Source organism: Hoplias malabaricus, chromosome 9, assembly GCF_029633855.1.
Source record: "Hoplias malabaricus isolate fHopMal1 chromosome 9, fHopMal1.hap1, whole genome shotgun sequence".
Lineage (NCBI taxonomy): Eukaryota > Metazoa > Chordata > Actinopteri > Characiformes > Erythrinidae > Hoplias > Hoplias malabaricus.
This window is the reverse complement of record NC_089808.1, coordinates 42,074,748-42,090,317: the sequence shown is the minus strand read 5'-3', so window position 1 is coordinate 42,090,317 and position 15,570 is coordinate 42,074,748. Positions and strand designations below refer to the sequence as shown.

Below are 15,570 nucleotides of genomic sequence, written 5' to 3'. Positions count from 1 at the left end.
ATCCAGTCCTAATTCTTCATAACTACTCATACTGTAGAAATGTGAGTAATATCTGTGCTGCTCCTGTGCTTGCAGTGGCTCCACTGTTTCTCGTTCTGTTAAACGCGTGAGAAGCAGCAGCTGGAGCTCCATAGTAAAGTTGTTTACAGTTGTGGGACATCAGGACGAGAGTGAAGTCTCTGAGTGTGTTAATGTGGTCCACTGCGGAGACCCTCAAAGACCTCCCGCCTCTTTAGAGACGGCGAGAATGTGCTGATGGCCTGGTTCTGACTCAGCACAAAACCTCAGGGCCAACAAGAATTCAGACACATGGATTTAACTCACCCTACCACCAGCTGCCACAACATTAAAACCACCTCCTTGTTTCCACACTCACTGTCTATTCAGCTCAGCTCCACTGACCACACAGGAGCACTGTGTACTCCAGCGGTTGCCCTAGATAGTTAGTTACCCCTTTTAACCAGTTCTTCAATGGTCAGGACACTGACAGAGCAGGTGTGATGTGGTGGTAGATCATTCACAGCGCATTCTCAGTTTCACTGCTGTAATGAGAATAGGCCACCGACATAGTCCTGTGATGAGCTACTGTCTCTGACTTTATATCTACAAGGTGGACCAATGAGGCAGGAGTGTCTCACAGAGTGGACAGTGAGTGCACTACTGAAAGACTACTATCAATTGATGAGTTGATGTTGGTCTCTTGGGTTTGTGCTTTTGGGTTCTGCAGGGAGTGAAGATCATTCCCTTGCTTAAGGGGAAGCCCTCCCTGGCCCTCCATTTTAGTTTCCCTTCGCTGGTGTGTGTAAATGCCTTGTCCACCCGCGGTGTTTGACCAGGACCCCTCCTGACTCTTCTTTTCAGACCTGTCTGGTGTGGAAGGAATGCGAGTCCTGGGTCAGACGGAGGACTCGATTCAGGTGGACTGGAAGAACCCAGAGGTCGAGGTGGATTACTTTAAACTGCGACATGCCAACCCTGACGGCGAGGAGGAGCAGGAGAACGTGGCCCGGAGCCAGGAGGCCAGGACTGTCCACACCATCATAGGTCAGTAAGAGATATAGCTCTAATGGGAGTGGCACTGTCCAGAAATTTGCCTGAATATTTACCTCCAGCTGGACACTGCGTACATATTTATACTGGTTACATACATCCAGAAAATGCACTCACAGCAATGCTCAGGTGTTCATAAGTCACTTCAGTTGAGACAGATATGAAGTCAGAGTCGTGAGTCACATGGATTTGAGTTAGTCACTGTAGTATGAACTGAGATCGTGTCACTGTACAGCGATGCGAAGACTGTAAGTCAGATTCGAGTAATGAGTCACTGTACTATTAGTCATGAGATAAAGGGGTGAGAGTCTGAGTCAGGTTGAGAGTCATTTGAAAGATATGAAGTCATGGATGAATCAGAAGTCACTGTACTGCAAGTCAGAATCGAGTCAGAGTCTGATCATGACTCACAGGGGTAAGAGTCAGAGTCAATTTGACAGTCATAAGATTTATATCATATTTGAGTCACATTTGAGTCATAAATCACTGTACAGTTATTCAGAGTCAAGGTATGAGTAGCTTCTGCAAGTCAAAATCAAGTTATGACACAGTACTGTGAGTGGGGTGGAGTCATGGCGCATTGGGGTGTGAATCAAAGTCAATTTGGGAGTCAAAATTTGAAGCCATAGTTATGGGTCACTGTCAGAGTCGAGTCATGAATTACAATCCTAAGAGTCAGATTCAAGTGAAGAGTCACTGTTCAGCGTATCAGAGTTGAGCCAGTGAGACCCAGCAATCAAAGTAGGATTCAAATGGAGAGTCATAAGACTTGAAGCCGAAGTCAAGTTTTGAGTCACATGGATGTGAATCTTAATCAAGTTGGGAGTCGTAAGATATGAAGTCAGAGTTGAGTTGTGAGTCACATGGATGTGAGTCTGAATCAAGTTGGGAGACATAAGTTATGAAGTCACAGTTGAGTTGTGAGTCACATGGATGTGAGTCTGAATCAAGTTGGGAGACATAAGTTATGAAGTCAGAGTTGAGTCGTGAGTCACATGGATGTGAGTCTGAATCAAGTTAGGAGACAAGTTATGAAGTCTGAGTTGAGTCGTGAGTCACATGGATTTGAGTCTGAATCAAGTTGGGAGGCGTAAGTTATGAAGTCAGAGTTGAGTCGTGAGTCACATGGATGTGAGTCTGAATCAAGTTGGAAGTTGTAATGTATGAAGTCACAGTTGAAAGTATTGTTTAGTTGTGTGAGCTCAGGTGTGGTAAAGTTACACAAAGTAAACCAAACACTTCATTTTCTGACAGTGCCACCTTCTGTTACACTGGGGAACTTCACAATGAAGTGACACATAGAAATGATCCAAAACATCATTCAAAAATACCCTTCAGCAGATCTCCTAGATCAGAGTTATCCAAACTGTGGGTCACAAAGGTATCGTGGGTGTCTGCCAGTGCAAGGTGAGATTGCTGAGAGAAACTACTTAAAGGACTCTAGAGGCCCCGGGAGACAGTCTGAATACCTCTGGTCTAGAGCCCCAAGGTCCTGGACATAACATAAACATATAGTGTAAGGTATGGCTCTGGTTCTGTGTGAATATAAACTTTGTTGATTTCTCCCACAGGCCTTAACCCAGGGACGGAGTATCATATCTCAGTGCAGGCTGTTAAAGGGGGCAACGAGGGCAAGCCGTCCCACACCACGGGGGTCACAGGTCAGTATGTCTCCGCTGTGGACGAGCACTCATACTTCTCTGTCCGGCAGTGTCCACAGGGCTTCAAGACACAAGCCACTTTAAGGTGCACCCGTTGTATAATCTCTAGAGCAAAGCCCCGTCCAGTGGAATGAGACACTCACGGAGCAGCTGCACATGAACCTAAAATCCACATGCTCAAAGCCAGAGGGGTATAAAGCGACACAGGTAATGCTCTTGTAGCTGGCAGCAAATCCTCACAGCAATGTTCCAACATCGAGTAGAGCCTTTCCCTAAAAGAAGAGGCTGTCACTGATGAAATGAGTGATTTATACCGTAAGAAACGCCAGACAACCATGTGTCCAGGAACGTCTAACGTTGTCCAGCACGTCCTGGGGACGTCTCTGTCTTGATCAAACACTAGCCCTCTTTCGCTGGGCGTTTATCTTTTTGCGAGACAGGATGTGTGTTGTTCAGTGTTTTTTTGTGTTGTCATAAATCACTTAAACAGCTTCCTACAGTGAAAATTCACCCTCACCTTTTTTTTTTACTTCACCCAAGGCTATTCAAATATGTGCAGCCCCCTCCTGACCTTCACCCCTCAAAGCTGCACACGTCCAAGAGCAACGCACAAATTCCAGAGGGAGCCTGAGGGCTTAGATATTATGCAACTGGACAAATATGTGACGCTTACCTGAGTGTGTGGCCAGAAACGTTCTAATTTCTGCAGTAATATAGACTTGGTAGAGGTGGATCAGACACAGCAGTGCTGCTGGAGTTTTTAAACCCCTCAGTGAATAGTCCACAAAGCCGACAGCGTCCTGTGTCACTGGTGAAGGACTAGAGGACGAGCGACACACACTGTGCAGCGACAGATGAGCTACTGTCTCTGACTCTACATCTACAAGGTGGACCAACGAGGGAGGAGTGTCTCACAGAGTGGACAGAGAGTGGACACAGGGTTTAAAAACTCCAGCAGCACTGCTGTGTCTGATCCACTCTACACCAGCACAACACACACTAACACACCACCACCACGTCAGTGTCACTGCAGCGCTGAGAATGATCCACCACCACGTCACACCTGCTCTGTGGGGGTCCTGAGCGCTGAAGAACAGGGGGGAAGGGGGATAACAAAGTATGCAGTATTGCTGTGAGGATTGGACAGTATTAAACTTAATATTAGACAAACATTAAACAAACAGCACTCTAACTTTTTCCATAAATGGATTGGGAATGGTGACCAGGGTCATGTGCAGCTGCTCCAGTGTCCCATTTCATTTCACGGTTGTTTACAGAAATTACAGACTGAAGGCACTAGAGAATCCAGACATTAGCTTCTTTTGTGTGTATTTCTCTTGTTGTTGATATCTGGCAACCCAACTGCAGAATTATGATTGATTTTTGCTTGTGCCGAGGACCTGGCAACCCTATATTTACTGTCTTTACATTACAGTCACCATCTGGCAGAAGGCAGGAAGCCCAGACATATAACGAAAGCCTAATTTAAACAGCGCCGAGTGTTAAATATACGTCCTCAGGGCACTTAGGGCAATAGCCTGGGCACCGGGCAGCAGTCTGGGCAATTACTGCTCGGTGTTTCTGGCCGAATAATCAGCACGCTCCCTGAGAGTTACGGTCCGAGGAGCGAGAGGATACTCCATTCAGGCCATGGCCACCTTCACCCGAGGGCATTCATATATCACGCTAAAGACAGCCGTGTTCCTGCAGCTCCTGTTCACCATCTGCTCCACTGAGTTATGGTGGAAAACATAAGCCCGGCCTGGCCTTTGACTTAAGGCCTTTCTGTTCCTCACACGGCGGAACATCACAGCGCTGCAGGCGGTCTGCTCTTAACACCGGTCCTCATTCATTACACCCCTCACTCTGAGACTCGGAGAGAGGATATGAACACATCACCCGGCCGGTTTCTCGACACTCTGACTTCCTGAGAGTGATCTCATCCAGAGAGAGTGTCACTGACAGACTGATCACTTTATTAACCCCTGAGGAACATTTACACCTTTCAGCTGCAACAAAAGAGGAGGAACACTTCAGAGCAAAATAATTACACTATAAATGTGTCAAAATAAAAGTAGACCAATAGGAAACTTCCTTTATGCCTGTGGGTCTGAGGACTTTACTCCTCTGGGGATGGGGACTCTAATATTCTCGTAATGAGATATAAGAGGTATTTTGATGAGACTTTTTGGAAGTCCTTTATCTCAGTGCAGAAAAGCGCTGCTGCCTTAAAACAGGGCGTCCCCTCAGTGGAAAGCTCCTTGTCTCTTCATGTCCAAGCTCCTCCACTCCTCTGTTCTCTTCATGCCTCGAGGTCAACAGAAATCCTTCTCATTCTGAGGTGAGCACTTCTATCCTCCTCCTTTCTTCCACTTCGAACCTGACCCCTGCCTCTCACACAAGTGTTCAACAGATCATTAGGATGCAGGAGTGCTCCACACGGCCATACCTCTATGGACACCTGCATCAGGGGTCTTTCCCTGCTCTCTTCTACTTTTCTGGGAAGGCTTGACAGAAGACGATGGCCGGAGGTTGATGGAGGAGCTTTGTCAGCAGCCGGAAGTGCATGAGACCTTGGGTGATTAGGTCTGGATCACAAACATCACTCTGGGTATCCCAGAGATACTGGCTGGAGCTCCATCTCTCCAGAGAACACAGATACAGTGCTTCACAGATGCCTCTGCAAGAACGTCTGCACAAGATCTGAGCTTTGAGAGCTTTAAGGAAGGGGTAAATGGAACAGCAGGTACATGGTGCCTGGTGCGGGTGTGAGGAGTGAGTGTTGTACACAGTTGTGTTGCTGCTGTGTCTGCGTTGGTAACAGATTTAAAACATCCCCCCTGCCCCCACCACACACACACACACTGTGAATCCATACACATCGTGAGGTGGAAAATCTCTTTATAGTCGTCTGAGTTGAAGGATGATGTCAAAATTTAATACCCTGCTTCCACTGTAAATCCCAGCCCCCTTCCTGCCCCTCGAATACAGCAGCCTTTATGTTAGACGCTATTTTCCCCCTCCTCAGCAAATACTGGGGTACTGTGGCCCCCTCGCTTACCCTCAGACAGTGCTCCTCTAGCACAGTCCAGAGGAAATGGCTTTTCAAGGCACTCACCAGGGCTCAAAGACTTCAGGACGCATCGTACCGTCCACCACATGGAATCCCCCATTTAACTTAACAGCCCTAAAGGACAGACCCCGGCTCCAGAGACGCTGGGACTGTAAATCCCTTTTACTGCCAAACCTTATGAGGTTTTACTGTGTTCCTTCATCTGTATTTAATAATCAATTAATAATCACTCAACCATCCATTTTCTGTAAGCGTTTCGTCCTGATCGCTGGGCGCCAGGCAGGAGCGCTACCAACGCGTCAAAGAGTACACTGCCCTTTGTTTCCTTTGTGTTTGTGGAGAGCTGTGTCCAGGACTTCATTATAAAGCTCTTCTTTAATAAAGTTACTTTGCCTCATCAGCTACTGAACAATCAACTGTGCCATAAACAATTAAATGATCATTTAGTCGCCTTCACAAATGTCTCACAAAGAGAGAGAGACCAGTTTGATCATTAGCCATTTAAATTCAGTACATTTCTCACTCTCTCAATTTTATTCAGTCGTAGATCCGGAGTACAGAGAGCTGATCCCTACAGCGCTCTGTCCGAAATTAATCAGTGCCCTATTCACTATAATGTGCACTACATAGTGAGGACTGTAAGGAATAAAGTAGAGAGCCATTTGGAACATGTCACAGGTTACGTGTGACGAAAGCACATTGGGGCGAGTCCTTCTAGAACCCACTGAGAATGAACTGAAGGCTCTGCAGCTCGAAAAAAAGAGCCTTAACCTGAGAGTCTTTGCTGTGTTCCAAAACCTAGGCTGTGGATGAGCTTGGCTACTTTTCCCAGCCGCTACATCATAGAAGACTGTTCCAATATGAGGGACACTTCCTATACGGTATTCAAACTCAGCCTATGTTTGGAGTGATTTCAAGAATGTGACTGATGTATCCTCCATGGCCACAGCTAAGGCTTATGTAGCTGAATGCCATCAGAACCTCACAGAAATGATCTGTGTCCTGTGGTATACATCTGTAGACCTCTGCTGGTCCAGCCTTTCTTCTGAGATAAAGGGCACCGATATGTGCAAGTCTTCAACACAGCCCTCTCCATACACTTCACAAACCACAAGGAAACTCAGGGGTCCACAGCCATCCACAGAGGATAAACCTGGATCCACTGTTTTCAACACACAGCCACAGTTTAATGCCCAAACCTCGCTCCTTTCCTCTGTACTCATTCTGTGCCACTACGACACCCTCTCTTCTTCAGTGCATGTTCACATTAAAGTGTGAATCTGGAGTCCACCAACCCACACACTGTGAAACAAGACCCCAGTCAGTTTTCTGTGCGCTGCCTAAGTCTGAAAACACGGGATAAAACGAGTCGTTCTGATTCTGCTCTGCTTCTGACGTCAAGTGCAGAGACTTTAGAATGGCCCCGCCCCCTCGTCTGAGTCTGTCCAATCACTGCACTGGACCCTCACTGCTGTGCGCTCGGGGTCGGGGTGAACAGCGAGCGGCTCATTATCATTTAAAGGAACAGGTGCTGAAAGCGGGCGTTCTGAACAGGGGCTGTTTACACAGGGGGAGAACACTGCTGTGGGGCTCGTGGGGTTTGATTAAAACCCAGAACTGTCCCCTGTCCGAGAAAAAAACAAAAGGATTCATAGTTGTTAGAAATATTCATCTTAATCTCACAGCAGTTTCAGAGTCAGAGAAATTACACACACAGACCATTAAAGCTCAGTTCTGTTTAGAAAATATGATTTAGTGCAGTGTAGGCAAGAGCAGTCTGGATCGTGTTTTTCTCCAGAACTTTCTGACAGGTTGTTTGTGCACATCAGGTATGCTGACTTAAGCTAGGTCACCCGGATCCGTTACAGGAGAAACGTGTGGCTTTGGGAACGTCTCGGTTTGTGGTTTCAGTGGTGAACAGAAGACACACAGTGTCCAAGGGCAGGAATAAGTTACTGAGAGTCTCTGTTCCACTGGCATTCCAACAGACTGAGGCTATTGTCTGCACTCTGCTTGGACTTGTCCTGAGCTGCAAAAATAATCTGAGGGAAATCATCGTAAAATCAATCTTTAAATCCAGAGTTCCCCTTCTGCTCGTGCTCTAAGAGTCCATCATAAGACTACTCCACTATTTATGGAGGACTTACTTTCTCTTACTGTTCTCATTCAGTAGAGTCTTAGTCCACAGGCGTGTCACAGAATGTAATGTGTTCATTAATTTATTATTATTATGGTCTTGGTCAGTTCTAAGCTAAACCTATGATCAACACGACATATTGTGATTCTTATTTACTTATTCACACCAATTCAAATGATCCCACGCAACATTTAATAAACATGCTGTTAGCTCATTGGAATTTTCCATTCCACCTTTAATTTATCTCTTCCTCTCTCTCTCTCTTTCTGTCTGTCTCTTCCTCTCTTTCTCACTCTCTTTCTCTTTCTCTGTCTCTCTCCCTCTCTCTTTTTATTTCTCTCCCTCACTTTGTCTTTCTCTCTCTGTCTCACTCTCTCTTTTCTACTTTCTCTCTTTCTCTATCTCACTCTCTCTTTTCTCCTTTCTCTCTATTTCTTTCTTCTTCTTTTTCTCTCTCTTTCTTCTTTCACTCTTTCTTTCTCTTTCTCTCTCACTCTCTCTTTTTTATTTCTCTCCCTACCTTTCTGTTTTCTCTCTGTTTCTCTCTTTCTCTCTATTTCGCTCTTTCTTTCTTCTTCTCTCTCTTTCTCTGTCTCCCTTTATCACACTCTCTCTTTTCACCTTTCTCTCTTTCTTTCTCTCTCTCTCTTCTTCTTTCACTCTCTTTCTCGGTCTCTCTCTCTCTCTCCCTACCTTTCTGTCTTTTTCTCTCTCTGTTGCTCTCTTTCTCTCTATTTCTCTCTTTCTTCTTCTTTCTCTTTCTCTCTATTTCTCTCTGCCTCACTCTCTCTTTTCTCAATTCTTTTCTCTCTCTCTCTCTCTCTCTCTTTCTCTCTCTTTTTTTCATAAATGATCCCTGCATATGGAAAGGTTCCTTGAGGCCCCTAGAACCTGTTTATAGGTTCTTCGAGTGCCCATTTTATAAAACTGAGGGTCCTCTAGTTGTTTTGCTGTAGACTGAATAAAGTAAAGATGGTCCTGCAGCCACCTGAGATCATCTCCAGAGCAGACCTCAGACCGTCTCCAGCGTCCCCATCCCTCAGTCTCTAATAAAGATGGATCCCTGTGTTCCCTGATGGTCATTAATCAAGTTCCTCGAGGCAGAGAGAACAGTGACCAGGCTCCGACCTCACTGCAGTCACTGAGGAATTCCCTGGGTCTGTGATGACTTTCCCATCTCTCTGCACTTCCTCTGTCTGCGGAAGCCACCGGAGCACAGCTCTGAGGGAATGCAGTGCGCACATCAGTGAAGTGAAGGAAGCTGTGAGGATTTGATGATAGCCGTAACAATGTTATTTATTTAAACTGTGTACAAAGTGTGTGCTCAGAATGTGACAGTTCAGCTTTAGTCCACCTCTCGGTGTGAGTTTAAAAGCTTCCTGGTGTTCGGTATCAAAAGTATCCAAGATTTCTGCTCAAGGTTCTGATAAACGCTGATGGAGTCTTTGATCCTGTCTCCAAACCTTATCTGTTTCCAAAAACCCAACTCTCAAGTTAAATCCAACCAGACTGCTTTAATCTACTCAGATACCTTTTAAAAACTGGCCCCTGCTGCACCATTTAAGGTGGAACAGGACGCTGGTGATTCCTGTACTGAACGGGACAGAGCAGACTCCACCTGCTCCGGAGGCCAAGGTCATTCGGTGTGCAGGGACCACTCCTGAGGACCTTTTCTGATGCAGCAGTAGTGGCATCAGCCATCTTTTATGGAGTGGTCCGCTGGTGCCGCAGCATCTCCGCCACAGACAGGACGAGATTAGACAAACTCATTCAGAGAGGAGGGTCCACTCTGTCCTGGGACATCCCCTAAACCCAGGGCAGGTGGTGGGAGAAAGGAGGACATTGGAGAATGACTCGAACCCCAGGCATGAGACTCTGACAGCACTGGGCAGTTTCTTCAGTGGCCGGCTGCTGCGACCTGAGCGTGTGAAGGAACGCTATTCCTGCTCCCAGTTTACACTGATAAACCACTCACATCTACACTGACACTTTCCTCACACTAACAAAACTACTGAACTGCCTCCATCTCCACGGCTCAGTGCTGGGGGGCTTTACTCTTGACTGTAAACAACAGTGATGTCTCTGAATTCTTTGACACTACACCTACGTCCTACAGATATCGACGCTCCCACGAAGCTGGTGACCCGGGAAGTGACAGAGACCTCGGCCTCGGTGGCGTGGGACAGGGTCCGCTCCGAGATCGACGGCTACGTGTTGAGCTACAGCTCGGCCGAGGGCAGCAGCGCGGAGATACGGCTCGGAGCGGACGCTACGGCCCACCGGCTGACGGGCCTGAAGCCAGGGGTCCTCTACACCATCTTCATCCGTGCCTTCAAGGGTCAGCGCTCCAGCAGGAAGAGCTCCACCGAGGCAGAGACGGGTAAGACCCTCCCCTCAGCGTCCAGGGCTGGGGGATTCATCCTCGCTCTCTTTGATTGCCTTCCTCGGGAAAAGCCATCGTGACCCAGACATAAGGCTTTCATCTTCTCTGAGGAACAGGCCTTCTCCTTCTTCTCTTAATCAGCATCCCTCTCTCTCTTTTGTTGTTTTCAAGCTTCATGTTTTCTCCTCTTTTCTTTTCCTTTGGGGAGGACTCTAGGAGGAAAACAAAGTCTAGTCCTGACACATGTGGCACAGATTGAACAGATGTGTTTCTTTCCAGCATTTTACTGTTATTTGAGCCTGTTTACACACAAATAATAGGCTTTTCATTGTATCGCCATGAAATATTTAGTCTACTGCTACAGGAAATGTCTGGCGTAAGGGAGAATATTAGACAAAGGCTTTAGAGCTGTGTTTATTTTAGCAGCTCGTTTTGTTTTTGTGTAGTTTTACTCTTTGTGCTTGGACTAAAGTGTCTATTAGTTTTATTTACATTACATTAGTGATGCAAGTTCTTAGCTTTAGTCTATTTTTAGTATATTATATGAAACAAGCCATTTTACATTTATATAACATTAATATTTAAGTTCAAAGTCGCTGCAGAATGCATCACAAACTGAGACTGAGTCGACTCCAAAAGATTCAACTCTATAAATCACTGGCCGACAGTGAATACGAGTGACTCCTAGACGCTGGAGCAATTGATTCTTTGGGAGTCGACTCATTTTCATTGATCCACTTTTGGCCTGAAAACTGCAAACAGACGGAGCATTTTCCTGTTTTTATTTCCTTGTGATATTCTGTTTTTAAATCAGAAACTATGGGTCATTTATCAGTCATTCACTGTAGTGTTTAGTTTTTATTCATAAACCATAAACCACGCAAAAGCATAAACCATTTCTTCATAGTTCTCATTTTCAAATGACTATTTGCACTTAGTTTCCGAATCGAAACATGGGTCATCATCGAATATTTTTATCATTCATTCATTATCTGTAACCCTTATCCAGTTCAGGGTCGCGGGGGGTCCAGAGCCTACCTGGAATCATTGGGCACAAGGCGGGAATACACCGTGGAGGGGGCGCCAGTCCTTCACAGGGCAACACACACACTCACACACACACATTCACTCACACCTACGGACACTTTTGAATCGCCAATCCACCTACCAACGTGTGTTTTTGAACTGTGGGAGGAAACCCACACAGACACAGGGAGAACACACCACACTCCTCACAGACAGTCACCCGGAGGAAACCCACGTAGACACAGAGAGAACACACCACACTCCTCACAGACAGTCACCCGGAGGAAACCCACGTAGACACAGAGAGAACACACCACACTCCTCACAGACAGTCACCCGGAGGAAACCCACGTAGACACAGGGAGAACACACCACACTCCTCACAGACAGTCACCCGGAGCAGGAATCGAACCCACAACCTCCAGGTCCCTGGAGCTGTGTGACTGCGACACCTACCTGCTGCACCACCGTGCCGCAGTGTTCATTTCATTAATGAAAAATATGATAAAAATAGCCCTGTGAAGGATTGGCGCCCCCTCCAGGGTGTATTCCTGCCTTGCGCCCAATGATTTCAGGTAGACTCTGGACCCACTGCGACCCTGAACTGGATAAGGGTTACAGATAATGAATGAATGAATAAATGAAATGAACACTGCTTTTCCCGTACTCCAAAGCTTTTCTGGAATATTCTCCCTTTCTCCAAAGTCTCGTCTCCGAGGTCTAAAGGGCTGTGAGCAGTGGAACTGTGGAACTGTGTTCTCTGCAGTGGTGGAGTTATATCTAATAGCTCTGGGATGAACTGGAGCTGTGGTTTTGATCCAGACTTGATCATTCAGTACAATATCATGCTGCCACCCGTAGGCGTCCTGAATAGACTCTCTCTCCCTGCAGCGTGATTTTTGAGTCTCTAACAATAAAAGAGTATTGAAGCTGGCTGTGATCTAAGGAGCAGGAACGTCAACAGCAGCACGAGAAGGTCCTGTGATGTCCAGACGGGTGATTTATGTGGTCAGTGGGGGTGTTTTCAATATCGCTGCACTTTTTGGTGCTGATCAAAGACAGCAGGCGTACTTAATAGTAAACATCTTCAAGGAGGCTGTGGTTTTTGTAGAACAGATGTTTTAACTGCTGGACCAGCTGAGAAGACAAGCGCACATCTGGATCTGGATCTTCTACTGTATAAGACCAAACGCTGTGAGCTTCCTGTCAGCGCTGATGGGGGTTTTTGGCTTGTCACGATAGACGTTTTTTGCGGTCGATATATTGACCCAGAAATAATTGTGATAAACGATATTATTATCATTTTGGGACAATATTAGGCCTCTGATATAAAGGTAGTGTAATAGCACCCCGTTAAAGAGCAGTGAGCCTTTAGCGGAAACAGGGTTAATGTTAATTCAAACGTTTCAGAACAGAACTGAGCGAGCGGCTGAAACACTGCTGTAAACACTCACTCAGTAAACACTGAGGTCTGCACCAATCACAGAGGACGTGTCCACGCAGTGTAGGATGAGTAGGTCGTGAGATTACAGTGACAGGCCTACGCTGGTCGCTCTTTGCTTTTCTGACAAGGCTTGGCAGTAGAGGTAGGAATATTGCTGTGAGAATTTGATAGCAACCAATAATGTATGGAGGACCAGACCTGCCACAATGAAAGAAAAAAAAGATTGGTTCAATAAATGAATAAATAAAATGTCTTAAATATGAATAAATGATGCAGGAACAATGCAAACCTTTAATTACACGTAACTTTAATAACAAATAAATGTCTTGAACTTGATTCTGCATTTCCTTACCACACAGTTTTAAGGCCATGGCACTAAAGAAAACAATAATTCAGACTTTTTATATTTTCTGATTTTTTTCTCAAAAACGTTCTGACTTTATTCTCTGAATCTTATTTATTTTGTTCAGTGCCGTGGTCCTAAAACCCCTGGTAAGTACTGACGCCAGAACTGTACTGAGAGGCTGCGGTGTTAGCCGTACATCACAGACGCCACTCCAGCTGATCCCAGATTTTTGTGATGGAGCTCTACAGTTCCACAGCCTAGTGCTGGAGGCTGAGGGCATCTAGTGGACACTTGGCATTGTGCCTGGTGATGTTAGCCTCATGTGCAGTGTGTCCCAGGGGCCTGATGGTACAGACTGGAAACAGTGATACTCTTTACCCCGGGCCTCGGTGGAGAACAGGACGGAGCAGACATGGACGGGTCTCATAACTCGAGCGGTGGGACGCCCGATGTGGACGCTGTGATCTGAGTGCGGGGAACAGAAGCCCTGGAGGGGCAGAAGCTCTCAGTGTTTATCTTTCTTTTCTCCTCCACATGCCTGTGTGATGAGACCGGTGTGTGTTCACTGACCCCCTGCTTTAGTGCTGAGTCTAAACCTACTTCATCTACTCGCTTTTACACTCTCTGACCACACAGGAGCACTCTGTACATCTACAATTACAGACTGTAGTCCACCTGTTGCTCTGCATCCTTTGCTAGGCCTCTTTCACCCTGTTCCTCAGCGCTCAGGACCCAGTAGCACTGCTGTGTCTGATCCACTCTACACCAGCACAACACACACTAACACACCACCACCACGTCAGTGTCACTGCAGCGCTGAGAATGATCCACCACCACATCACACCTGCTCTGTGGGGGTCCTGAGCGCTGAGGAACAGGGGGAAAGGGCAACTGATAGACTACAGTCTGTGATTGTAGAATTACAGACCATTGTCCTAATACAGATCTCTCAGTAAGACTGAGCTGCCAGATGTTGCATGCTGCTAATACAGATGTGTATGAGCATTAACCCTTTCACTGATGGCTCTTCAGAACTAGACGCTCCTACTAACCTCTTGGTGCGCGAGGTGGCGGAGGACTCGGCGCTGCTGACGTGGAAGCAGGCACAGGCCAGCGTGGACGGCTACCTGTTGAGCTACAGCTCTGCGGATGGCTCCAGTCAGGAGGTCCGGGTGGGAGCAGACAGCGCCACCCACAGGTTCACTGCTCTGAAGCCTGGGGTCGTCTACACCTTCTACGTCTGGGCCGTGAAGGGCCCCCACTCCAGCAGGAAAGCATCGACCAGCGCTGAGACAGGTTCATCAGACACGTCTTTCTTACTAAACACAACTGGCGTCCTGCGTCTTCTTTGTCCCGTTTTTTTGCGTTATGTCTTTGGCAGTACGTTTTAACAGTAGAGATCATAGCGAACTTGTAGAGGGGATCTTCATTTGCACATGCTCAGATCTTTCTCCTAACCTGAGGGTGTCTGTGGACGTCTGCCATCCCCGATCACACTGTGTTAAGGCATGAATGAGTCTCCCTTCACTCCCCTTCAGATTGTTTACTCACAGTTTGGTGTTGTTGCAGAAATCGATGCCCCTAAGAACCTAATGGCCACTGATATCAAGATGGACTCCGCATCCTTGACATGGAAGGCCCCTCAGGCTCGGATCAATGGCTACGTCCTCACCTACAGACCTGAGGACGGCAGCGCGCAGGTAAGGGACGGATCCGCTGGTCAGAAACACTGAAATTTGCTGTGTGTCATTAAACATATGCTTGTTCTTGTTATTCAGGCCGTAGAGAAGAAGCTCGCCGCAGGAGACACCAGACTTGTCCTCTCTGGACTGAGCATGGGGAAGAAGTACATCTTCACCATCGTTGCCTACAGAGGCTCAAAGAGGAGCAAAGTTGTGGAGACCACATTCAGCACCGGTAACGAACACCATTTCCAATGTTAGAAACGTGGACGTGGTTTTACTTTTACACTGTTTTCCCCTGTAATTGAGGTCAGATTTATTGGGACAGGATGTGGAGCTGCTAGCGAGCAATGAGGAATAAAGGGGGGAGGGGTGAAAGAGTTAAAACCCTTCATTTCAGAAGAATCTGTGTCCAAGCTGGTGTTTGGGAACATTTAGCCGTAGAGTGTGTATTACAGAGAGATTCTCTGCAGTTTAACAAAGAGAACTGTATTCTATGGGCTTTGGCAAAAATGCCAAGCTTTACCTTTAATTTTTTGACATTAAATCACCCAAAAGCAGCACTTCTTTGTTTAATTGAGGTTTGTTTTCTCTCATTTTTTTATTATTATTTAAATTACATTATTTTCTCTTTTCTGTTGCTTATGTTTTTGTTTCATCTTTGTTCACTTTCCTTTGGTTTCTTTTTTCTTATTGTTTTCTTGTCATTTTATTTTTATTTCCTTGTCGTTTTCTTTTACCATTTTATTTATTTTTTGTTTTTTCATT

The 15,570-nt window shown here is 46.3% G+C and overlaps 1 protein-coding gene across 2 annotated transcripts in view; it reads left to right on the top strand.

Moving 5' to 3' along the window:
- Positions 1-15,570, top strand: part of tnn (tenascin N) — a 47,263-nt gene that overhangs the window by 22,211 nt on the left and 9,482 nt on the right. Inside the window, exons 6-11 of one of the 2 annotated variants that reach the window (XM_066681433.1) lie at positions 862-1,044; positions 2,622-2,711; positions 10,038-10,301; positions 14,153-14,416; positions 14,690-14,820; positions 14,899-15,037. In XM_066681433.1, coding sequence (XP_066537530.1) covers positions 862-1,044; positions 2,622-2,711; positions 10,038-10,301; positions 14,153-14,416; positions 14,690-14,820; positions 14,899-15,037 — 1,071 coding nt within the window. The remainder of the gene's footprint in view (positions 1-861; positions 1,045-2,621; positions 2,712-10,037; positions 10,302-14,152; positions 14,417-14,689; positions 14,821-14,898; positions 15,038-15,570) is intronic. The other variant, XM_066681434.1, reaches the window with a different exon arrangement.